This window comes from Archocentrus centrarchus, chromosome 7 (genome assembly GCF_007364275.1).
Source record: "Archocentrus centrarchus isolate MPI-CPG fArcCen1 chromosome 7, fArcCen1, whole genome shotgun sequence".
Taxonomy (NCBI): domain Eukaryota; kingdom Metazoa; phylum Chordata; class Actinopteri; order Cichliformes; family Cichlidae; genus Archocentrus; species Archocentrus centrarchus.
Window position 1 is genome coordinate 13,694,937 of NC_044352.1, and position 26,198 is coordinate 13,721,134.

A 26,198-nucleotide genomic window follows, 5' to 3' on the forward strand; every position below is an offset into this window, starting at 1 on the left:
GTGAGTGAGAGAGAGAGAGAGAGAGAGAGAATGTTGTGATTGCTTTATTGAGCAGAGCTGGCTTGGCTTTGTTGCCAGTAGGAGAACGGCTTGAGGCTACATGTGCAAATAAGAAAAGGATTAGGACGGGATTTATAAATCACATTTCGTCATTTCTTTCCACATTTCCTAGTACCTGTATGCTTGTGATAATTCACAGTGACAATAAACCTTTCATGGTGAGTGTACATATGTAAAGCAAATTTCAAAGCAAAGAGTAATTATTTGCCTTTGAGAGTGAATGCTTCAATGCTGTAGGAGAGGTTGCAACACGTAGTTACAATCCTGCCACTACAATGGTTAATTGGCTCATGCAGGTGCACTCTCTGAATACCTTGGGTCATGTGGTTGTGAGAGTTATCTTTTGATGTCAAAAAGGCTGTACTGCAGCCCCACAGCTGCAATTTCATGCTGCATTTCTGAAGATATCCAAGCTTTCCATCCCCAGAGCTAGAGCAGGAAGTTTGTGACAAAAGCAGCAGTGCACAGAGCCCAGACTGCAAAGGAGGGGTGCAGATGTTCGGCAGCTGCTTCATTCCTCCATCTGCCCCCCTGGCACCAGCACCTCTTAAACACCACACTTTAATAGAATGCTCCTGACCCTCATGTGCGCTTTGCTCTCACTGACACAGGCGGAGGGACTTCAGATGGTCCAGGAATGACTGCTTTATCTAGAGAGTACTTGCTGCAGAGAGAGCGGAGTTTCAAAGGGTCTGTAGTTGAGATGTTTTCAGGCTACAGCTTGCCAGGTGATTTTTATGACAATAAAATTAGACTTCAATGGCACAGCAAGAGAGGCTGCCAGACAGCTTAAGTTATGATTGCAAACAGAGGAAAGGGAGGAAAGGAGGCAGAGCATGTCTTGGGGTCTTAGCTCACCTTCCTGCCCATTTAATGTGGTTGTTCTTGTCTTCAAAGGCGCTCCACTCCTCTTTTTCCAGTGACAATTCAACATGGCTCAAAGCATTACAGCTTACATAGCCTGCCACTACTCATTCTGTATATCTAATACTCTATTTGCTTTTAACTTGCTTTTCAGTAGTATATAACATATAAACATTTCTATCCGGTGCCTCAGATAGAATCAGCTAATGGCCACAGGTGTTTACATAACAGCAGTTTCTGACAGAGGACTTAAAAGGTCCTGGGTTATAGCTATACATCTTCCTCTCTTTCTCACTTTCTTTTGACTCTCTCGTTGTCTCATTCTCATGCCCTTTCTGTAAGGTTGGTGAGGTCAGATGCTCCCAGTGCGCTTCAAACAACCCCCAGCCCTCAGTTCAGTCTGTGCCCAGAGAAGGGCTGACAATCCTGGACGGAACAACAAGAACAGACCCCCCTTTGTTTCGGCCTCCATGAGTCTGGTGACAGTCCCAGTAAACAGTGGGCACAGGCTGAGGCCAGGCAGGGTAAGCTGCACTAAGGGGCCTTTGACAAGGGGGACTAGTAGAAAAGTAGAACAAACAGTGTTTGAATATCTTGTCAATGACACATACAAAAAACTGCCAAAAGAATAGCCACAATTTATCTCAAGTATGTCCCACTAAATTGAATATTTTGTCTAAGATCCTCAAGCCAGACAAATAGTGAGATACTCTGTTGGGGCCAGTAAATTAAACGAATAAATTAATCAAATAAAACATATGCTGATTATTTCTGTTTTGCTATTGAAAAGAGTAGACATAATTCTGAGAGCAGTATACCTGACTAAAACTTTTCGGGAAAAAAATTCTGGCGAGTTGAACAGCTGTGCATCCATGATTACAAGGGTTATTCTATTAGAGCTCATAACGGCAAACTCAAAAGCTCTTCTCTTTTAAAAACCCAGCATTTGGCCTGGAGCATTTTGACTGCACACACATGCGCTCTTCCCACTATGATCTTAGGCGATCTGAGCAAATAAACACCTCCCCACTACACTCCAACAGGTTGGAGCATGATACAAAGCTCCAAAGAAGACCACACAGCAGTGCAGTGAAACATCCCTGGAACTGCTTTCACACCCAGGTAACATTTTAATCTCAAAATATTATGGTTTTCTCTTTTTATTTATTTTTTTCTGCTATGACAAGAGTCGATGCTCTTTCTTTCTGCTTGGTTAATCCTGTTTAGGAGCTTGAAGCATGCGGTCAGAGGTCAGATTAATATTTATTTCATGTGTTGCCTCAGAGAGCAGCAGGCAGCAGTCCTTTGAAGACCTGTGGATGCAGGGAGGCAGATGAGCTTTAGTGGAGGGAGGTCTGACCAAGCAGACCAACAGATGATACAGTAAAACTTTTTTCAAAGTAAACTGACCCTCAAATAAAGGAGTGTAGGATTGGGGTGCCAGGACACAAGAGGGTGGAGGCACATTTTTTCCCCATTTCCCCCTCCGTGTCTGTCGGTCCTGTCCTCCCTCATCTATGTTTTTGGCGTAGCCCTACTGTGTGCACTGCACAAACCAACGGCCTGTTAAAACAGCCTAACCAGGTGGAGCTGAGCTATTGCAAATGTTCCCCTTCTGGTGTCTCACACTTCCAGGGGCCTCATGAGCATATGAGACACAGCTGTGAGACAGGCAGAAGAAAAGAGGGGGGTGGGTATATGAAACAGCTTCAAAACAGTTCACATTGTAAAGCTCAAGAACCAAAGCACCAAAACTCAGTGTTCAACAACTAAAGCTAAAGTTTTTGCCAGGTATAATAATCATGAAAAGATACCAAATATGTTACCTACAATTTGGAACTGGCAATTGCAATCGAACCATTGTGTCATTCTTTATATTATTAGTTTGGTATAGGTGTGATAATTGAGCTTCATGACAACATCATATTTCCAAGTAAATCTGTAGATATTTTCCACTGAGGAATACGTGATTTTCTTATTTGAAATAGTGCACCTTGCAGTTCTCCACTCCATCACTCACTACTTTCTTTCAACTTGGTATGTCCTGTCACGCCATGTTTGTCTGCAAGCTGATATCGCACTTGGGATCACCAGAGTAGCTTGGACCTAATTTATAGCTCTCAGCAGTCCAGCCAGACCCATCAGTTATAGTTGGTGTTGCTGACAGTCAGAGATACTGTTTTAGTTAAGCTTTCTATAATGCCCAGCTTAGTAGAGCTTATCCTTTATAGGATATTATCACTCAGGCACCCTGTCACTTGTGTCATCAGCACAGAGTCCAGGCTTGACACTTGTTTCCTCACCCAGCCACACACTTATCGGCATCCATTACTGAGGTGTGTGGGCCTGATAAATGTCCACCCAGTTTCAGCAGTTCTCAACAGAGGTCCCATTAAGATTCCTGTCTGTGTAGTGAGAGGCCTTGCCCCTCTGACTCTTGCTTTCATCACTCCGTAAGGCTATGTTGGTCTGTCAATCAGAGAGGACCCTGGGTGATCAGTCAGCCCCTCTTTAGGGGATGCTGGTCTGAAGAGCCATTAGAGAGTAGGCAGCATAGACAGACTGGCCAAAAGCTGATGAGAAACAGAGGAGCAGGAGAGCCTGAGGTAGTAAGCGAAGGGGAGGTGGAGAGGTGGGGTGGAGTGGAGTGGGGGTAGAAGAGCAGGAGGTGGATGAGCTGAATGTGGATTGTGAAGGGAGGGTGGTTCTGTTTTCTATTTGTGAGGATTAGGTTGACAGATCTGTATTTAGTTTCTTTGGGCCTCTAGCTGCAGCTAATCCCCCTCACCTGCAGCGGCTGCCCCCTCCTTTCTTTCCTCTGACCCTGCAGCCCCTTACTTCCCCCATGTTCCCCCCTCCTGCCCAGCACAAACACTCATCCCGAGACAAGCACATGACTCGTTGCACTCTGTCTCCTCAGGTTAGGGCCTCACACTCGACACAAATCTCTCTTGGGCCAAAGGAACAGCGGGGGTCTCAGGCTTTCTGGAACAGAAGAAAAAGGACCCCGGTAACCTGTGGTCTTCCACATATTAACATTTTTTCAGTTTGGGTGAGGGGTTGTTCCTCAGTACTAAGAGATAGCAATTACTTAGAAATTAAGAGACATTACTATGGAAGCAGCTTGTCAAAATCACTCAGGAGAAAGGGGGACCTTTGGTAAAGCTGCACATTAGAAAATATTCAGGGTCAGGTCAGGGGCACAGACCCTTCTCTTTAGATCCTGGCTCCCACACGCTCTGGGCAGGCCTTCACACTGTGAAAAAAAAGACCACAGCGCTTCTCCAAACACACTCAGCATGCCTGCCAGCAATTCCAAAAGGTGGGGACTCTTGATGACCTAATAGTTGTAAAATCCAAGCACATTTTTCTGCTTTAATGAAGTGACATGACTGCAACACGATGCAACCGAGAGACAGAAACAGGTTCTGAAAGGTTGTTTATGAAGCAATACATGCAATTTCCTCAGGGTGTCGTATTTATTTAATGTCTTTTTAATGTTTGTAGCTTAAAACAGCTGTAATTAGGCAATAACTGTCTGATACAGTAAACTGAGCTCCTAACAAAAGAATGAGCAACATTTGTACCATTTAAAAGAGCCTTAAAACACATGTTGGCCAGTATTATTGTTACACACACAGCCATCATCAAAATTACATTTAAAAATCACTTCCACATGGCTAATAGAAACAATATATATTTGGCTTCTCACAGACTCTAATCACAGCCAGTTAAACTTGCACCCACCCTACTGAAACCGCACACACACACCGACACACATCGATGTCACACCTCTGGACAAGAAGCAGCAAGCTCAGAGACATGGCCTTATGAATGTCACATAAGGTGCTAATGTGGATTTTTCTAAGGATTACCAGCATATGCTTCCTACTTTACACTACTGAGGTGTTAACTGGCCCCCACACGCTGGATCACTGACCTTTATCTTCAAGAGGAAGACTGGTAACTTCTTGAAGTAAGTTTTAGGCTTATACAGTGCTGTGCAAAAGTCTTGAGCCACCCCTCATTTCTTTATATTTTGGTAGGAAAATGGGAAATAGGTGCAATGATTAATTGAAACATGTGCAAACAGGCATGGAAACACAGTATATAAAGCAAAAAGACAGTTTGTACAGTTCTAAGGAGCTTCAAAGTCAATATTTGGTCTGACCATCATTATTCTGTACCACAGACTGAACTTTCTTAGGCAAGCTATCTTATAATTTCTGTAGTATTCAGGAATAGGAACAGTTCCTGAAGCTTTTCTTTGGATGTCGGCTGCCTTTTATTCTATTCTCTGTCAACATGATCCCACACTGCTTCAATAATATTGAGGTCTGGGCTCTGCAGACGCCAGACTGTGACTGACAGTGTTCCATTGTGTGCTTTTCTATCCAGATATGCTTTTACTGCATTGGCAGTGCGTTTGGGGTCATTGTCATGTTGAAAAAATGAAGCTGTTGAGTATCATACAATTTCCAGATGGTATTGCATGGTGGATCAAAACATGTCTGTACTTTTCTGCATTTATAATTCAATTAATTTAGAAAAAAATCTCCAAACCACTGGCTAAAATAAAGCCTTAAAACCATGACAGAGCCTCCGCCATGTTTTACAGATGGCTGTAGACATTTACTGTTGTACTTCTCTCCTGACCTCCTCTGTACATATTGATGATAATTTGAATCAACAATTTCAAATTTGGATTCATCACTCCATAACATCTGTTGCCACTGTCTGTGTAGGTTCTTGGTCATCCAGGTAGTAGTCTCTGGAGCATGAAACAAGGTGACTGGAGCTCTTTTTTTTTCTTGAAGATGTTTCACTTCTGATCCGAAAGGCCTCTTCAGTTCTCAAACCAAAAGGTGGAGAGACCCAGGTATTTAAAGGAGATTGCCACCGCCACTGATTTTCAGTATAGTTCTTGTGTAATTTGGCATACATCAGCTTTTTGTTCCTTTTTTTAAGCCTGCTACTTGTTCTTTTGACCTGCACTTGTCCAGTTTCCGCCCATTTTTTTAAGGACACACTGCACACCATGCTGAGATATGCCATGCTTTTGTCTACTAGCTCTTTGGGAATATCCTTGTTATTCCAAAATAACAACATATTATTTTATGGCTGTTAAACCGTGTTATCTTCAGCATGTTTCCCAAATTTAACTAAAGAAATGGCAACAAATGAAAAATGAATTATTTCTTTAGAAAGCCTGGAGAACTACTGCTCAAGACTCATTGGTGGTTCAAGACTTTTGCACAGTAGTGTACATTTATAAGAACATCAATCTGAAGTTAATTATGATTTAAATAATTTAAATTATATTTTATAAAATGTATCCTGTATAAGTCTATGCATTTTTAATGTTAGATATTTGTTTCATATTATATGTTTATATTAATAATCTTTAATAATTCATCCTACTTGACTTTTAACATGCTGACCTGATATTTACATGTGATGCCCATGCATTGCCCCAGTTTGTGCCTCTTTACAGAGAAAGTAGTCAGAACCCTTATTTATGTAGCAATGCAATTCATGCACTGTGAATTGCCCTCTGTTTCCAAGAACTTTCTGGTAATTCAACTAAGAAAAATTGCTAAAGGATGTCAGGAATCTCATTAAGTGTTGCAGTAAATGAGAATATTAGTCTAAAGCAGTGGCTCTTGATTTAAAAAAATATACTGTTGCCCTGCTTCATAGGCCAACAATGGTTGATGTCCCATCACAAAATTATTTACCAGCCATTTTTAAAAAAGGGATAAAAATGTATTATTATTATTATTATTATTATCCAATCTACAATAATTGATGCAAATATTCTGAAAATAATCCGATGCTTCAGTTTCAATGGTCTTTATGATCAAAACAAAATAGCACAAATCACGCGAGATTTCCCTAAAATCCTTAGGCGGGAACTTCGTGTAGGTAAATGAAGTGGTTAATGAGGTAACACGATGGAACTACATGTAGATGAACAGTTTTCTGAAATTGAAAAACTCCGTGCAGAACTGTTGGCCAACGTGGATGTCATGGCAGACTGGCAGCGTGCTGAAGAGGAAATCAGTCAGTAAGTTGACAGTGATCTGCTCCCGTTGCGTCAAAGTAGGTTAGCTTAGCTTATTCTCAGTATACTGATAGCTTTCACTGAGATCCTGTGTGGGTGTTTCTAGCAGCCAAATGACGATTTATTACAATTGGTATTACAGTTATATTTAAAATTTGAACTCGTGTTGATTTATTTACTCACAAGAGTGCAGTTTAACTAGACTTAACTCTGCATTGTGGTTAGTAGTTAGCTAGCTGTATACTTTACCAACTCACCAAAGACTGGCATTGTGCCCTGTTATTATCCCAGGCTAGTGGTGGTGTAATGGTGTGAGAGATATTTTCTTGGCATGCTGTGGGCCGCTTAGTACCAAATGAGCACTATTTAATCACCACAGCCTACCTGAGTATTGGTGCTCACCATGTCCATACCTTTATGCCCACAGTGTGCCCATATTCTGGTGGGTGCTTCCAGTAGGATAGCACACCATGTCACAAAACTCAAATAATATCAGTCTGGTTTCCAGCACCTTGTTAAATTGATGCCATGAAAAATTAAGGCACTTTCTGAAGGCAAAATGTCCAACCCAGTACAAGCAAGGTGTAACAAAGTGTTTCTTCAACATGACAGTGAGTTCACTGTATTCAAATGGCCTTCAAAGGCTGCTGATCTCAAGCCAATAGAGCACCTTAGGGATGTGGTGGAATGGGAGATTCAGATCTTGAATGTTGAGCTGACAGATCTGCAGCAAATGTGTTATACTGTTATATCAATAAGGACCAAAATTGCTGAGCAGTATTTCTAGCATTTTAAGGCAGTTCTGAAGGCAAAACCTGGGACATGTATCTACTGTAATAAAGTGGCTGGTGAGTGTGTGTTGATAAACTTTTAGGAAGGTTATTCCTAAAATAATGGCCTAAATAATTTTTTTTTCTTCAGATTTTTCAGAAAATACAAAAAAACTGAACAAATACTTAAAATGTTATTTACACACAAAAAAATATATATTTTTGTCAAAAAATGACTTAGGCCATTATTTTAGGAAGGTGATGAAGATGCTGACTTATTTTCTTATGGAAGGTTAGCATATGCACTGCATGGTACAATTAAGCAATTAAAATCCAGTCAGTCTCTGTGGCATGTATTAAAACACTGAGCAGGCCCAGTCCACTTTGATTTTATACCAAAATGGCAATAGGAAAAGATCTAAATGACTCTGAATGAGGGTTTATTGTTGGGCAACAGGCGGCAGGAGCTTGAGCCACAAAGACTGCTCAACAGGCTGGTGTTTCAGTAGAAACAGTGACTAAAGTGACATTTCCATCTAAATCCACAAGAAAGACATCCGTAAATTGGGTCATAAGTGGTAGGAAGTGAGCAACTGGTGAATGTGATTTTTTTTTTTTTTTTTTTTTTTTGTGTGTGTGTGTGTGTGTGTGTCTTAGTTCTTTATGTGAGGAAAAACTGAAGAGTGGAGTTTCAGTGGCTTGTGGAGTCAATGCCAAAGCATTTTGAAACTGTTCTTATAAGATACTAGAGCCTGGTGATATAGGATTTTTAAGACTAATAGCAATACAGATATTTGGTGATTTTAAAAAGCCAATATACCATCTGTTAGTTTTTTCTTTCAGATACACAAAGCATAAACAAATTTGCCTAACATTTATGTGTAGTTATTTATTAGTCCTTACTAAGAAATGACAGTGCAAAATTAATCTCGTTTTATTGTCTCAACAAGTCCTGGATTACTCGTTTAGGCTGGTTGTTGTGATTATGTTGTTCCAAACACCTGTTGCCAACAGGGGCATTTCTGAGTGCCCTCTGTTGGGCAAACTATGTAACATCAACACTCATAACAGGGTTGAAGGGTGTTTCTCCTGTCTCACCTTTTTAAATTTTCATTTATCAGCTCTAATAAATGCAGAAACCAATATATCAGCAAATAGCTAATATCAGTTGATATATTGACCCTGCTGAGCTCTAAAAGACATGTTGTGTTGGTTTATCCTTTAATTTGTCAGCCAGCTGTAAGCTATAAGTACATACTTTTCTTAGATCCAGCTCACATTATAGCTGAAATGTATTGTTCTACATAAGTGATTAATTCAGAAAATTGAACTTTTAGCATCTAAAGATTTCTTACTAACACAGTTGGTCAAAGTAACATAATAATCTGGCAAGAAATTGCAGTAATTCTTATCGCATTTGGTGAATTCACAAAAAAAATATGGGTACAGTGGGTGCCCATAATGAAAGATCCAACAGTGTGATGTAACATCTAATTTGTCAGGTATTTGTTTCAGTGAGCTAATCAGAAACAGTTTAATTTTTTTTACATTCTACATCACTACCTACCAGTAAAAGAAGAATCATAATGGCAGGCTATTTTTACAATAAGTCATTGACATTAATCACAGAAATTATTTTTCTTTTTGAAAAAATGTTTACCTGTAATATAGTGTCAACCTCTCTGTATCTTTATTTCCAGCCAGGAAATTTTAAACCGAATTGAAGGCATAATCCTAGGAGTAGTGACCAGTCTGTCCAAAGATGAAGCTCCTGTCCTGGCACTGCCCAACAGATCCAGCTGGGCCAACGTCAGGTATTTTGATTTTAACATGCTGTAGTGTGGCAAGTTTCCCTCCTCACATGTAATCATTCATTAAGCCACATGACCTTTCAAAGAGAGCACAAGCCAAAAAGAAATAAGTATTTACCTGCAGAGTTTTTGTGGGAAGGACAGACCACACAAGATCATTTGATTTTTAATTACCCTAAAGAAAAACAAAAGCAGACTGCTGCTCTGTCTGAATTTGTGTAAGGGTTTATTTTAAGCTGACCACAGGGGCAACCAGGTGGTAGAAATAAATAAGAACTTTCAACTTTGATTCAGAGAAAAACTGAAATAACTTCCTGCTGCTAAAAAGATGATAGACTGATAAGGAATTGAAAAGCAGTGCATTTGTAAAGGGGCTTTAATGTGACTAGGATGTGGAGACCTTATGCTCAGAACAAAGAGAACTGTCTGATCTTGTATACATCAAACCCGGCTGCAGCTTAAATCCCATTCTGGCTCAGCCATTTTAAACGGGACAGTCCTACACATTCAGTGCCAAAGGTTTCACAGATGAATGAGGAAGGTGAGATCCAGAGAAGCTCTTTCGCAGATAGCCTTCAGGGTGTGGGGAATTTTAGATAATTTGCAGGTGGGATCTGATTTTTTTGAAAGCTCTTACTGTAAATGTAGCACACACAGTCTGTAGATGTTTTTAATGGCCTTTTATTACTTTGTTTTCCCCATGAAATCATAAGTCTTTCTTCCCCACTGAAGCTTTGACAGTACCATCGGGCTTCAGATGAGTTCAAGACAGTCTGTCGTCACCATTAGGAGTGACTGTCCTTCATCTGCCGCTAAATTTGGTGAGAAGATGAAATGTTATATTTTTTTCATTTTTGCTTATTATGCAGCTTCTCTGTTCTTGACATTCTTTTCAGTTAAAAAAAAAATGCAAACTTCACAGTTCTGTGGTGCATATGGATTTAATTTTTATCCATTGTGAACATGTGCATAAACTTCACAAATGGCAGTAAAAGTCAGATTTAGTTTTAGGTGACAAATTGGCAGAGACAGAACATGTTGCCTTTCGGGGATCATTTTACCACATGTAAAATATGCCTTATTTTCTCCTCTTGAAGTCTGTTAAATGTCTGATATATTGGTATGGTGTTTGAGGTTTAGTGAGTTTTTTTTCTTTTTAACCGTGTTTCTATTTGTAGCCCAGATTCTCAAGATTCTCTCAGTCATCTACAGGCTTGTCCAGAGCAACTCATATGCTACAAAAAGGTCATTTATCATTATTCAACAGTTTATTAAAGCCAACATAAATTCACCTTTCTTTTATACAGATATGCTTGAATTTCTAATTTTTTTTTTTTTCCCCACAGAGACATCTATTACAACAACACACAGCTCTTTGGTTCACAGAAAGCTGTTGATAGTATAGTAGATGACATCTCCTGCATGCTAAAGGTTCCTCGCAGATCACTACATGTGGTGAGTGTGCGTGTCCACGTGAGTGTGCGTGTCCACGTGAGTGTGCGATGCAGTTTACATGCTTTCGTGATTGTATGGGAGAAGATGCAAACCTCTAATTTTCAAAGTTTGTAGAAAATTCCTTTGGATATTAGTTCAGCTCCCCACAGATGAGATTTGTTGGTTTAGGATGGTATTTTATTTCTGTTCTCCTTCATGTCCCAGGAGGCACCTGTGGAAAACATGCATGTCGTTTCATCAGAGACAAATAAAATTACAGTTTAATTCAAAAAGCCAGTGTTGGAAAAAATGTGTGCCCTGCATGTGTGTGATATTATGAGCTTGTGTTAAATTGCGTAACTTAAGTGTAACTTTCTTACTAGTTGGCCACATCCAAAGGATTGATTTCAGGTGATCTGTGTTACATGGAGGAGGACGGCACCAGGATTGACTGCCACTCCAGCTCAGCTGTAAGCATCACCAAAACAAACTATATCAGCTGAAGAAGCAGTCATGTCAGAAACAGTACATTATTTATAGCTGGATCTCCAAGAAAATAACTGCAAGTCTGACCATAGACCAAACATGGTAAAAATACAGTCCAGGGTCCAGAAGTAGCTCCTAAAAGTGAAATCTAAATAACCCCTCAAACATCAGTAAAAGGCAGAATTATGTTAGGGAATCTGTAATAAATCTGAGCTGCATTTTAACTCAGTTCCAACAGTGGGAGTTCAGCTTATACTGTATGCACAAATAAATTTTAATGAGATTAACTACAGCATGTTACAACTCTTGGCTGATGGCTAAACCTCTGTCCTTTCCTGCTGTGTATTTTAACCTCAGATGCCATAATTTCTTGCTGAGAGATTTTGTCTCAGCTAAATGATGCACAACTTTAGTATGTGAGACATTTTCATTCATATGAGGACACACACAATCTCTTTCTTTTAGTGTTTTAAGTGTTTCTAGCCGTACTTAGCTGCTCATCCCAGCTTGGTTGGGGTCAGCATACACTCACCTTTAACATCTCTCTGGGCTCTTTGCTAGCTTTGCATTAGCAGATGCTTGCAAAGAGTCGATGTTGTGTTAGCAGTGCAGTTTGCACTTTACCAGCACATGTCTTGTCCTTTTGTGCAATTTAAAAATAAAATTCATGCATTTTGTGGCCTTTTTTAAAAAAGATTTTCTAAGACACTATGGTCCTCTGAGGAAAAAAACATTGCCCAGTGTTATCACAGACCTCTGATACGGATCAAAACCTCCATTAAAGTAGGACAAAGAGGAGGTCCCTCTTGCCGGAAGGACAGATGTAAAATAGATTTTGCTTAGTCAGATGTTACAGCTGTGGAAATGTCAGAAACTTTGGTGGCAGCTCAGGAAAGTACTGCATTTCATTAACACTCATTTAGCAAATCCTTCTCTACGACCTCATCCTCACTGGGTTCAAGTTTTTTATTACAGTAAACGCAGGTATTTAAAGCCAGTCATTACAGGAAATTATCTAATTTAGGAATGACTCAAGCCTGCCACGTGCACTACAGAGTGAAAGTCGACACTTATCTGCCGCTTCTGCTGCTAAGGTCATATGTCTCTGACTGAGAGATGGGCTGCAACCTGGACAGGTTGTTAGTCCATCTGAGGAGCAACTCAGAGGCACAGGCAACCATTGCCACACATAAACTCCACATAAACACATTTCAGCTGACCTACGTTACCAAAGCAAAGTGTTGCACATTATTCTATCTAGGATTGATTAATATGATGCTTTTTTTTTTCTTTTTCTTTTCTTTTTTTTTTTTTACCTTTTTCCTTTCAGGCTGTTTCAGTTTCTTCAAACATCAGTGGGATTAAAAGTATCCTTTGTAATGTGTTACAAAGAAGCTGCACATTATTTTTGCCACTTCTAGCTAATTTCATATCTTATACTACATGTCTGTAAGTCTGTAATTGCAGCTGTTTTCCTTGACCTTTTTCAGATATTATATCAGCTGCAAAATTTGTCTTGATTATTGAGAAGGACGCAACATTTCAGAGACTGCTGGACGATGACTTCTGCACAAAGCTCTCCCCTTGCATCATTATCACAGTGTGTTTCTTTGTCCTAGCGCTGCTTTTGCTCCGAATGCTGTCTTCTTTCAGAAAGAGCTGTATAAGTAATCTGTTTACTTAACCATTGTGTTTGTGTGAATCAGGGTAAAGGTGTGCCAGATGTGAACAGCAGGCTGATGGTGAAAAAGCTTTGGGATGAGCTACACATCCCCATCTTTGCCCTAGTGGACGCTGATCCGCATGGTATAAATGATCTGCTTGAATAATTTAGCTGTCAGACATACTTTGCATTTTTCAGCACATTTAACAACATTTCACATATATACACACACACACACACACACCTGGGTTGCATGCCTCACTAAGCCCACAAAAGTTAGCACCTGTCCACTACGTCATGGTGCCTAGTCTGGCTGTTATTCCCGTTGGTGCGGTGTCGTCCGGGGGGGGGTGGCGGCTCAGTTTCCATCGCTCTCCATACCACTAAGCTTTTTTGCTGTTGCATGGCGAGACACATATGTAATGCTTTACTTTGTTCTAAGCTCACATCTCAGAGGATAATTGCTCTGGTATGCCAGTGATTGCAGCATGTCTCTATCCCTCCCTCTGATTTTCCCAGGCATTGAGATCATGTGTATCTACAAGTATGGATCAGTGGTGAGTCCTGCTATGCCCGTTATTCCTGTACTCTACATTATCCAGTGTAGTCTGTTTAGTGTCTCCTGTTTGCAGTGTATAATTATGCTCTTTTTTACATAAAAAGGAGCAGTCATGCATGTTAGAAAATGTAAGCAGCTATGCTATGAAGTGAAAGTGTTAAGCGAACGTGTGGCAAACATCTTACTTGACCTCTGATGATGTGATTCTTGTTTTTATTGACTCTATTGTAAACACATGTTGGTGCATCACTGTGCTGTTGAAGGTAAAGTACTGATTATCTGCGTGTTTGTGTTCTGTTTAAGTATTTGTATGTGTGTGTATGTGTGACTGGGTGTGTATGTGTCTGTTTATTCGCAGGCGATGTCTTTTGAGGCCCACAGTCTGACCGTCCCCAGCGTTATGTGGCTAGGCCTCCTCCCCTCTGACCTACAGAGGTTTGGACTGAGCATTTGCTACTTCCTACTTCCTCCTCCTGCCTCTAATTGGGATTATATTCTGGGGAAGTTTAGATTGTTTGTTTTGGTTTCTGTTGCTGTTGCCATCACTTTTTCCCCCTTCATGGAGCTCCATAGGAAAACATATTAAGTTTGAAGTGCACAACCCCTTGAACAAATTCAGGCCAAAAGAGAATTTCTGCCATACATTAAATGGGAGTCTGTGCAGTTTTTCCTTTTTTTACCCGACTGAAGCTACACATAACCTCCTCCTGAGAGTCTGTTAAGGGAAAGAAACATTCTGCAAGGATAGCGTCCATCAACTGAAATCTCTTATATTTGCTATATTTTTTAATGATTTTTCAATCCAGATTTTATTCTTTAGGTTAAGGGTTCCCGAGGACGCTCTGATCCCACTCACCAAGAGAGACGAAAGCAAACTCAGCAGCCTCCTTGAAAGGCCGTACTTAACCAGCCAGCCGGACTGGCAGAAAGAGGTGAGTGAAAGGAATGGAAAGAGGAAGCCGAAGAGGAAAGTGCTGTCCTGTAATGTGTGTAGGAGGATGGACGATACCGTTTACAGATATTTGGGTAGACTAAGTGAGTTAGTCTTGGAGCATTCTCCTATTCCAGGGATTAAGAAATTAGATTTGTGTGCGGTCCAGTACATTTTTATTCTTTTTAAAGCACTTGTAATTTCTGGGTTGTTTGTTTTCTTGCCTGTCAAAAAAAGCCAAATACATGAAACCTTCAAAAAATGATGCTACTAAACAAAGAATTGATGACAGTGAAACAAGAATATCACAAAGGCCAAATTTTTACTGGAGCAATCTGGAGCTATGAGGTGGCCAACTTGTGGGAAAAGCAAGTTGAAGCAGTCCAAAGTCTGAAAACATTCCACTCCCAATTAGAATAACTGTGCAGTTAGTTGCCATCTCTGGGTTTAGTTTGCTTATTGTTTATTTGAATGGGCACAAGAATGTAACAAGAACCATGCCACACACCACAGCATTTATAGCCTAAGCTAATTTGCCATCCTCGTCCCTAAAATGGTCTTTAAAATGTGGAAAACTGAGCAACACATATGTGAGAGTTAACAGGAAATAAACTATACAGTATACATAAATTTAAGAAACACAAAACTCTAGACAGAGTAGTCCAAGTCATAAACGTTGGTACAATAAAGCACAATAAGAAATGAAGCAGAAGATTCTTCACGACTGCAGGACTGATTCTTTTATATAAAACTGCTTCAGCATTAAATGATCCCATTCAGGATCCTGTTTGAGTTTTGCAGCTAAGGAATTCCACATGTCAATTGGCTGACTGGAAAAAGCTGTTTGTCCAAATGAGGATTTACGTAATGGCACCTTACAGTTCCCACAAGATGCTCCACGTGTTGCTGAGCCCAAATGTTTAAGGGAAACCGCAGGGTCACTGAGCACGTGGGGAGCCTGATTATGCAAGTATAGCTGAGTTTATCTCATCTGACAACAAAACGAGGACAAAAAAATTACAGAAACATAACAGAAGCAGTTAAGCACAGTATGAGTTGTTGTGTGTCTTGGGAGATTGTAGAGTTGCACCCTAGGTGGTGGTTTGCCAAGTTTAACTTTGACAGGGCAAACTGGAGCTTGGCAAGAGAGAGAGCGGATCTGGCTTTGGTCAAACAAAATTCTGCCACTTTGACCACAAAACTCAAAACATTTCCTCTTGTCTCCCTCAATACATTCATCTGTCCCCGTAAGATGTTTTTTGTCAGGTCTGTTGTAGTAGTAAAATTAAAAAAAAAACAAAAAAAAAACACTTGAATGTGATTTTTAACTTTTACAGTATGATTTTGAATAACAAATATGGCACTTTAATGAAAAGGACAAGTTGTGAATTTTGTCCGTAGTCACACAGCTGACCTGTCACACTGAACACTTTGATTTTGTGACACACAGTAGAGGAAATGTCTGTGAGAGCTTCTTAGTGGCTTCCTAGTTGTAAATAACAGATATTTTCTGTTGCTGAGTGGCTGTTAGGCTTCTAATGATTTGTCCATGTTTGCACAGCTTCTTCTCTGATGCCAAAATTGTGTGTTTGCTGTTTTTGTAGATGAAACTGATGCAGCAGTCTAAGGTCAAAGCTGAAATACAGTCTCTGACAGCCATAGCTCCCGACTTCCTCACAAACATCTACCTGCCCAATAAGCTCCGCTATGGAGGCTGGGTGTGAGCTCGATGCTGCCACTTAGTGGAAGAACAAGTGAACTGCTCAAGTTGCTTTGATAGTTGAAGCGAGGTCTTCAGTGAAAATTATACCTGACTTTATTATTTGGATGTTATTAGACAAATGAAAGTATTAATTTAAGTTTGTTAGTTTGTGATGTGTGCATATTTATTCACCTTTATGTATACTGAAAACGGTTGTTTCAGAAGTGCCATTAAAACCCCCATGATCCCACTGATGAGTGCACTTTCTGTCCTCATTGGCATTGCCGATATTCCCAAGATGTTTGTCTGTAGTTACAAAGTGAAACCACACTGTTCTACAAAAGATTTCTTTTTTTGTTTTCAGCAGGGTTTTGCAGGCTTCACAGCCACTGACGTCTTTGCGTTCTGATGCACAAACCACAAGTGTGTTCAAAACAATTTGGTGGTTTGTAATTGTAGTACAATATCTGAAGACGTTCATTCACAAAGGCACAGCAAATCAAGTCAACCCATGCTGCTGCCCTATAATCTGCTTTCCAGCTGTTGTAGATGGTGTGCATTAAAACTGAAAACTGGTGATGTCATGAGCTTTACCAATAAAAGAAGACGTAAATAAAGTTACAGCTCTTTGCTTGACATTGGGCAATCATTATCACAGACATTAATGGGAAAAAGAAGCGCACAGGTGCATTTTTTGCAAAGTATGTATTATAAAGATATTGGGTGGAGCTTTTAACTATTTAGTTCTCATCTTGCTGACGGGGCAGTAACATCTGCTTATACAGTTGTGTCGTTGTCTAAAACACAGACCTATTTATTTTTGTAATTTTGCCTCTGTACCACAGTGAATTTTAACTCAAACCATCAAGATGTGATTAAAGTGCAGACCTTCAGCTTCAGTTCAGTTTAATTTAACAAAAGTATTGTTTTAACTGTTCAGGAATTACAGCCATTTTTTTAAATACATAGTTTCCTGTTTTCAGAGTAATTGGACAATTGACTAACATGTAGTTTCATGGCCAGGTGAGGCCTGTTCCCTCATTACTCCATGGCAAATTAAGGAGATAAAACATCTGGACTTGATTCAAAGTGTTGAACTTCCATTTGGTAGCTGTTCTCTAGAACTTAGTAAGCTATGAGATCCAAAGAGATGTGGATGCAAGTGAAGGAGGCAATCATTAAGCTGAAAAAACAATAAACCTATAGCTAAGTAACATAAAATATGTGGGAATGGCCAATAATCTGGCACATTTAAAAAAAAAAAAAAAATTAATGGACTCGCTAGCTCAGCAACACCAAAACCCCTGAAATGCCTCTGAAGACAGCTAAGGTGGTTGATACAGAATCCTTTCTTGGTTAAGAAAACAGCTTCATAACATCCAGCCAAGTCAAGAACACTCACGAGGACGTAGGCGTGTCATTGTCAAGGTCTACAATCATCAACGTAAAAACAGAGGGTTTACAACAAGGTGCAAACTACTGGTTACACTCAAGAAGGCCAGATTAGGCTTTTCCAGAGAAGGACCCTGCACAGGGCTATACTCTGCTCAGATTCAGTCAGAGCTTCACAGTGCAAACAGATAATGACTCAAAGCATTCTGCAAAAGCCACCCAAGAGTTGGCAAAGAAGTGGGATCATCTTAAATGCCCAAATCAATTAAAATGTGGGACTGTGTATAAAAATGGATTGAAATAAAGCTGAAAGTCTAGTTTGATTTGAAAGTGGCACAGAGTCAAAATTATGAAAACAATACACTGAAAAATGTTTCATCACAAGTAAAGGTATTGCATTCAAACTTTGACATGTAACAGAATAAGAGACTGCAGGCTAATGCAGAGTGTCACTAGTCAACATCACATAAACACTGCTTTGATATCAGGGTTTCTAGAGATCTAACAGATTTTATAAGCTTTGTGTACATTTAGATAGCTTGATCCTGATAAATTGATAATGCTTTTTGGGGGTGTGACATCCCCCCACCACCACAAAAAAAGTGACACAAATTCAGGGAGTAAAAAGTTTCCATTCATCCATCCCTGAAATCTAGTAAAAAAAATAGAAGCAATCTGCGTTTGGTTCAACAGATGTAAGCGGAGGCCTAGGGCAATAGCTCCACCTGCTGGTAGTACAAAGTCCTGAACATGAGCGATCACAAGCTTATGACTTGGGTCTTTGTCACCGCCAGCGGTGTTTTTGACCCGCTCAAGCCGAATGAGCATAGGTGGTACCTTGTTACAGGAAGTAACATTTCAGGTGAGGACTCATCTTACAATATTTAAATTTTTCTGTTTATTTTCCGTTTTTTTCATGTATCATTTTTAAAATGTTTCACTTTCAGTGTAGTTCTTCATTTCCATAAATCTAAGCAGAGTTATGCAATGAAAGACATTTTGCAATGCGGTAAAATAAAATACAAGTAAAGTTTTAGATTTGGCGAACAGAGGGAAAAAAGTTATCTGCAAAAGGTAAATATACACAGCTATTTTCTCATGAAAGCCCGCATATTTGATTCATCAAAGTGTCCTGCAGCATGAATACAAATCTGTTCTTTTCATTAAATCAAACAGCAGAAAATTTATGATTCCCTTAATAACAAATAACGACCTGTCCTGGCAGGCACAGACCTCTAGAAACAAGACTTCCCTTTACCAACATGGCTGCAATGCACACATGTCCATGTGTATATATGTAAGCCGAATTATCACTTATTTTAAACTGTCGTTAAGAAATGTAAATAGCAAAATATATGAATCTGTTTTGATGGCATGTTTTGTGGTTTTTAGGTAATTGTGGCCTAGGTGATTTGTGTCCCGCGAGTTTTTTTCCTTTTAAAAAACGTCAGTGAACGTACATTGCCCCCTGCTGGGACTCGCTGAGTGACTGTTAGAGGGCGTGGCTTTGCTTTTGCAACATACTACATAACCTGTAATTTCACCGGCTGGATTTTCCTCACCGTGGAAGAGTAGCATTGTAATTCAACAGGATAAACCAGGTGAGTTAAGGGATAGCTAGGATACTTTTATAGGTACCTAGTAGTTAATTTTCTTGTCCGTTATTTTTGATATTTTTCTAACGCTATCCTGATTTTTTTCTTTAAAATCTGAAACTCCTTTATAAAGACTTAATTGTACTAACTTGTAAAAAGAGATTTTTGTAAGATAAAAGTAACTGGTGTTGAGATATCTGAAGTTTGTATTAGCTGTTTTCACCTTAAATCTAATTTAAATTTATCTTGTGCACAATCTACAATTTGTGATCACCTCAAAAAAAAAAATTCTTGGCTAATGTCTGTTATCTCAAATGGGCTTTTCACTAGAAAGAAAGGAAAGGGGGGGGGGGGGGGGGGGGGATTCACCAACTGGGGGCACAGTGCAAAAAGAAATAACTCATAATAATATTTGATTTTGTGGGTCTAACAATATGAAATACAGACCCATCCATCCATTCTCTTCCGCTTAAATACAGACCCTGACCCTGTATTGTGGGAAGCTCAGACTGTTAGAGATATGTAACTGTATTCATCTGAACAGCTGCTTTCGTCTCTGTCTTAGATAAGACAAAACTGTTGTATTAGCATGACTGGTCCTTGAGAGGCCTTCCTTTTTCCATTTGTCAAGGACAGCTGACAACAGAATGAAATCAGCCTCTTGGGCTTTTCACATAACATCCTCTCTGGTCTCAGAGAGAAGTGCTGTAGGATAGTGTGGAGTGAGTCATGTTTCGAAAGGCCTTTTTCATCTGTTCCATCAAAGTGGAGTGGGAGGTGTTCAGGTAAAAAGAGGACAAAAGTAAATAATTTTATGAATTTTTGGCACAAAATATTTTTAAATGTTATATTGTTATTAAATGTTATATTTTAAATATTAGTTTTTTCACCTTGAGGTGCCATTACTTGGGTTACTTGCTTGTTTTTGATAAGCCACTTAAGTTATGTGTGTTTACTTATTATCTGGCAATACTCAAAGTAGCCAGGAGCAGGTACTATTCCTATATCTAACCTTTATTGAATATATATAAAACAGATGGTTACTCTCTTGCTTCTTACAATAGTAGAACTTTTAATATTGCCCTTTTCTCCTCCCCATTCAGGTTCAGACTACCTCATATGGATGCCGTGATTTGGCGCTGCCCTTTCTTGAATTTTGTGCCCAGTGTTTTCCTCCACTTGGCTCGAGGGTCATCACTGGCGAGGTATGCACAAAAGTGCCCAGTGATGATGGACCTGGCCTCTAGACCTCTGTCCAGAGCCCTGTCCTCTTCAACCTTTGCATGTAAAGACACTCTAATGAATGACGGTAAGCTGTAAGGCCAGCATTTTAATGTATATAATATATATTACAGAGTGATTCAGTGTTAGAGCTGCGTGGCTGCTTATAATTTACAATTTTACTTCAGCTCCAAAGCATAAAGTGAAGGGCCACTCTGCACCCCCAGCTGTTCAGGCTGCAGGCTCTAAATGCCCTTTCTTGGCTGCTGAGATGGTGCAGAAAAACACTGGGCTAGTTAAAGAGGCCAGAATGGAGCTGCAGGAGGATGTTCAGGAGATTCAGTCTTACCGCACAGGTAAACAGTCACAAATATAACCTATACTCATACCATAAAAATTACTTATATAACCTGTGAAAGGTCACTGTTTTGAGCAAGCACAGTGTAGTGACATTTCAAGTGCATATACAAGGAATGGCATGCATTAATTTGAAGATTGCTGCATGGGCTATACTTGAATAGGAAAAACGAACGTGGATTTTTCAGTCATGGAACTTGTCAGGACAAATGAGGTCAATGCAGGGGCGCCAGAAAAACCCATATCTTCCAAAGCGACACACCTGCTGAAGGATAATCTGCCTGGATGTAAGCTCATTCTTCTAATGAACAGTTATTTTCAGAGGGAATAAAACTGATTTGAAGCTTAAAACCCTTCTCCCATGATTCTCTTTCAGCTGTCACCTTTCAGTATGACAAATTTTTTGAAAAGAAGATTGAAATTAAAAAAACAGACCATTCATACAGAGTTTTTAATACAGTGAACCGATCAGCCTCCTCGTTCCCTATGGCAGATGGCTTCTCAGAGTGTTTTCACGCAAAGAGGAATGTATCTGTGTGGTGCAGCAATGACTACCTTGGCATGAGCCGTCACCCCAAAGTCACTGAGGCTATTGTGTGAGTATTCACACTCATCACCTGTAACTCATGTTACTTTCATTCAGACCGAATATGATTAAAAAAAATCTGGCTTCAGGATCGTAAACTCTGTTTCTGTTCTGAAGAGATGCTGTACGAAAGCATGGTGCTGGTGCAGGAGGCACACGAAATATTTCAGGAACAAGCAAGTTCCATGTGGATCTTGAATATGAACTAGCTGACCTGCATGGCAAGGATGCAGCACTGCTGTTCACTTCCTGCTTTGTAGCCAATGACTCTACATTGTTTACTCTGTCAAAGATGCTGCCAGGTACTGTACTTTAAATTAGGCCTATAACTAAACAACGTGACCTAACGTTGCATGCCTTCGAATTGTTAGCTGTTTTCTTATTTCGACTGAAATGTGTTACAGAGCTTTTTCTTTCTTTTGTTTATTTTGTGAGGTTGTGAAATTTACTCTGACGCCAGCAACCACGCCTCAATGATTCAAGGTATAAGAAACAGCAAAGCTAAGAAGTTTATCTTCCATCACAATGACATCAACCACCTACAAGAGTTACTTGAGAAGTCTGACCCTTCCACTCCAAAGATCGTTGCCTTTGAGACTGTGCATTCAATGGATGGTAAGCCCTCATGCTAGTGCGTAAGTCTTTTTTAACAGGGCTTTTAAAAGGTTTCAGCTATTGTTTTTAAATGTGTTGTGAGCTGTTAATTGAAAATCTGAATCTATAAGATTTCTCAAATTTTGTATTGCTGTCTCTGTAAACTGATGCATGAAATCGCACATGCAATATATGTCAGGGGTGAACAATGAATACAAACTATTAAAAAGCAAATACCCTTCCTTGATTTGTATGGATAAAAATGTATTTTCATTTTCAATGTTGTGCTCTCTGCAGGAGCTGTGTGCCCACTTGAAGACATGTGTGATATTGCCCACAAGTTTGGTGCTATTACCTTTGTGGATGAAGTGCATGCTGTGGGTTTATATGGCCCCAGAGGAGGAGGGATTGGAGATAGAGATAAAGTCATGAAAAAAATGGATATCATCTCTGGTACCCTTGGTAAGTAAACACCTCACCAATGAGAGGAAACATTTCCTAACAACTGCTACATATGATTTATGAAGGATGTCATTTCCAGGGAAGGCGTTTGGCTGTGTTGGTGGCTATATCGCCAGCACCGGTGCCCTGGTGGACACAGTGCGCTCCTACGCTGCGGGTTTCATCTTCACCACTTCTCTGCCCCCCATGCTGCTGGCAGGGGCAAGGGAATCCATTAAGATCCTGAAAAGTGAGGAAGGCCAGGTGCTCAGAAGGAAACATCAGAGGAGTGTCAAGCTGCTTCAACAGATGCTGATGGATTCTGGCCTTCCTGTGGTTCATTGCCCAAGCCACATTATTCCTGTCCAAGTAAGAAAATTAATTATTCATTTATTTAAATTATGCTGTTGCAGGAATTGCCCTGGGGATCTTTATCTTACAGGACAGTTGGTCCTGGCACAGGCATTTGATGCTTGGACATTTGTTGCATTGCTTGAAAGATTTTGTTATGTTCATTGTCATATTCAAGAATCCAGTTGGAGAGGATTTGTGCTTTGTGACATGATGTGTTATCCTGCTGAAAGCAGCCATCAGAGGATGAGCACATTGTGGTCATGAAGTTATGGACATGGTCAGCAACAATGCTCAGGCAGCCTGCGACATTTAAACAATGCTCAGTTGGTGCTAAATGACTCAAAGTGTGCCAAGAAAACATGCCCCACACCATTACTTCACCACCAGCAGCCTCAACCACTGATACAAAGCAGGGTGGATCTATGCTTCCCTGTTGGTGACATCAAATTCTGACCGTACCATCAGAATGCAGCAAGCAAAAATCGAGACTCACCAGACCAGGCAACCCGTTTTCCAATCTTCTGTTGTCCAGTTTTGGTGAGCCTGTGCAAATTGTAGCCTCAGTTTCCTGCTCTTAGCTGACAGGAGTGTCACCCACTGTGGTCTTCTGCTGCTGTAGCCCATCTCCTTCAAGCTTTGAGGTGTGTATTCAGAGATCCTCTTCTGTATACCTTTTAATGAGTGTTTTGGGTTTTTTTTTTTAATTATTTAAGTTACTGTTCCCTTCCTATCAGCTCAAAGCAGAGTCTTCTCCTCTGACATCTGACATTAACAAGGCATTTTCACCCAGAGAACTGCCGCTTACTTGACATTTTCTCTTTTTCGGACCATTCTCTGTTAACCCTAGAGATAGTTGCTTAGGAAAATCCCAGTAGATAAGCAGATTCTGAAATACTCAGACCAAGCCATCTGGTACCAACAACCATGCCATGTTCAAAGTCACTTAAATCACCTTTCCTCCCTATTCTGATGCTCGGTTTGAACCTCAGTAAGTCGTTTCAACCACGTCTGCATGCCAAAATGCATTGACTTGCTGCTTTGGGATTGGGTGATTAAATATTTGTGTTAACAAGCAGTTCAATAGTTGCACCTAATAAAGTGGCCGGCAAGTGTGTATATCAGTCTTATAGAATGAATTTTGTTTTACAGTCTAAATTCACATTAAGACCTGCTAAAATGCAACTCTGACATATGTGTTTGGCAGGTTGGAAATGCAGAGAAGAACACTGCGCTCTGTGACATTATGATGTCTCGTCACAACATCTACGTTCAGGCAATCAACTACCCCACTGTGGCTAAAGGAGAGGAGCTGCTGCGCATTGCCCCCACACCACACCACACTCCCCAGATGATGTACTATTTTGTTGGTACGTCCACTTAGAATTCAGTTGCCTGTCTTGTTTTGTTGAGTTCTCCTTATTATATTGAACTGAAAAATGCAGAAAACTAGATATTTATGCTCAATAATTAGCATGGCCATTAAGTCACAAAGATGATGAACTGTATTACTTAGTTTCTTTGGATAATCAGACAACTAATGATTTGAAAACCTCACTGGTAATAGGCTTCTCTGTGCACTCTTTAAACTGTTGAGGATATCTAACATCTGTAATTCCCAGCAAAGATGTTGCATCTGCACCTGTTGCATTGCTTTGTCTTCACAGACCGGCTGGTGAAGACGTGGAAGGAAGTGGGTCTGGTGCTGAGGCCGCACTCCTCGGCAGAGTGTAACTTCTGCCAGCAACCTCTTCACTTTGAGCTGATGAGTGAGAGAGAGAAGTCCTACTTCAAAGGCCTCAGTCACATGATGTCAACCATGGCCTGACATCATGTAAAACTCTAAATTCTCATAATATTTAAGCTATTTATTTTAAGTAAATATATCACTACATGTAATATGGTCTGTATGTGGTTAAAACATTAATGTACTCTTTTGTATTTATTTTAACTCAGAGTTTGCAGCTTTTACATGAATTTGTTGTTAAATGTTTACATGTAATGTGGTTTTTCAATTAACTACTGAGCCAAAACTTTAAATACTGACACAAGGTTAGCTAAAAACAATTTTTAAATGCTAAAAGTCACACTGGATACAGCAAAGCTGGGTATACTTCTTGTTTGTTTAATTAAAATATTAAATGATAAGTCCTGCCCTTATAGTGCCCTTATATGTGACCTGTCAGTCTGTGTGTGACCCCATCCCTCCCCCAGAGAGTCGCAGTTTTAATAAGTGTTGGCTGGAAAACGGACTTTTCACCGTTTGGGCGGAGCCTATGTAGCCTAACGTGATTGTCATTTTGATAGCTAGTTGAGGTTAACTGTGCTAGACCAGGGGTCGGCAGCCCGCGGCTCGCCGAAGTAAATTATAAGTATCCAATTGAAGTACATTATATTTTTGTCAGTTCTATTTTTATTGTAGTTCTAAATTGGAACTAGGAGTGTGCGATATTGACAAAAAATAATATCTCGATATTTTCTGTAATATTTTCGATAACGATAATAAACGATATTTTGCATTATTTAAAAGTGTTTTCATACAAGAAGTGCAAGCTGCTAAAATATAAGACTTAATGTCTCAAAAACACTGATGTAACTTATTTTTTATTTTATTTAACCTTTATTTAACCAGGAAAAACACACTGAGATTAAAATCTGTTTTTCAAGAGTGTCCAGGGCATGACAAATGTAAATAGAAAAACTTGGGCGAGTTTTTCAAAAGCAGTCGCTCAATATGGAAGACTTCACAGAATGGGGGGGGGGGGGGGATAAAAAATCAACGAAGAGGCTGTCCAGGGGAATCCCCTACATAGCAAAATAAATAACAGAAACTAAAACACCTTCATCTGATCAGAAACCCGCTTTTTTCGCAAGACCGCTTCAGCGTATTATCCGAGGCTCTAAACAGGTGAGCTCCGAGAACGTCGCTGGGTTATGACGCAGTGACTGTAACATACCTCCTCTAATTTAAAGGATATTAACATCCATCCTTTCATTATTTTCCTCTTTATTCTGCTAGTCGTGGTTTGTCTTGGACGGCGGTTTCCCGAAACTTTTCATATTACTCATACTGATGATGGAACAGGTTAGTTGTCGAGCTGTTCGCTTTCTTACAAAGTCTGCGAACTGCAAACCACCTCCTCGCCTAGGAATTAAGGCGGTAGACTGCGAGGCTGGTGATGTCTGAATTTCCTCCCCTGGCGCAGTGTGTTCACTCATTTCCAGCTTTAGGTATGTTGTTCAGGCAACTATGCTAGCGTACACTACGGGCGCTCTTAATGCGCACGCGCAGCAGCCTATACTAAAGCATAAAGTAG

General features: G+C 40.0%; 2 protein-coding genes across 3 annotated transcripts; both read left to right on the top strand.

Annotated features, from left to right (window-relative positions):
- The first annotated feature begins 6,838 nt into the window (after positions 1-6,838).
- spo11 (SPO11 initiator of meiotic double stranded breaks) lies at positions 6,839-16,809 on the top strand. 2 transcript variants are annotated; one of them, XM_030734120.1, is made up of 13 exons: positions 6,839-6,991; positions 9,459-9,572; positions 10,302-10,390; positions 10,748-10,814; positions 10,916-11,024; positions 11,387-11,473; positions 12,820-12,856; positions 12,980-13,089; positions 13,196-13,295; positions 13,672-13,709; positions 14,070-14,146; positions 14,532-14,643; positions 16,247-16,809. In XM_030734120.1, exons 1-13 carry the CDS (start codon positions 6,879-6,881, stop codon positions 16,364-16,366), a joined length of 1,173 nt encoding a protein of 390 aa, XP_030589980.1. In that variant the 5' UTR covers positions 6,839-6,878; the 3' UTR covers positions 16,367-16,809. The 2 variants fall into 2 exon arrangements, with proteins under 2 accessions (XP_030589980.1, XP_030589981.1); XM_030734121.1 differs by lacking the exons at positions 12,820-12,856; positions 12,980-13,089.
- Positions 16,810-20,060: 3,251 nt separating this feature from the next.
- Positions 20,061-24,709, top strand: LOC115783381 (5-aminolevulinate synthase, nonspecific, mitochondrial-like). The gene is made up of 11 exons (XM_030734184.1): positions 20,061-20,116; positions 20,435-20,640; positions 20,741-20,908; positions 21,074-21,196; positions 21,286-21,505; positions 21,613-21,797; positions 21,931-22,110; positions 22,387-22,551; positions 22,631-22,899; positions 24,089-24,251; positions 24,549-24,709. Exons 1-11 carry the CDS (start codon positions 20,061-20,063, stop codon positions 24,707-24,709), a joined length of 1,896 nt encoding a protein of 631 aa, XP_030590044.1.
- Positions 24,710-26,198: the final 1,489 nt, after the last annotated feature.

Coding starts and splice junctions, on each gene's coding strand:
- LOC115783381 (XM_030734184.1), top strand. CDS start 20,061: ATGTTTCGAAAGGCCTTTTTCATCTGTTCCATCAAAGTGGAGTGGGAG. Junction 20,641..20,740: donor AGACACTCTAATGAATGACG/GTAAGCTGTAAG, acceptor ATTTTACTTCAG/CTCCAAAGCATAAAGTGAAG. Junction 24,252..24,548: donor GATGATGTACTATTTTGTTG/GTACGTCCACTT, acceptor TTGTCTTCACAG/ACCGGCTGGTGAAGACGTGG.
- spo11 (XM_030734120.1), top strand. CDS start 6,879: ATGGAACTACATGTAGATGAACAGTTTTCTGAAATTGAAAAACTCCGT. Junction 13,710..14,069: donor TCTACAAGTATGGATCAGTG/GTGAGTCCTGCT, acceptor GTTTATTCGCAG/GCGATGTCTTTTGAGGCCCA. Junction 14,644..16,246: donor AGCCGGACTGGCAGAAAGAG/GTGAGTGAAAGG, acceptor CTGTTTTTGTAG/ATGAAACTGATGCAGCAGTC.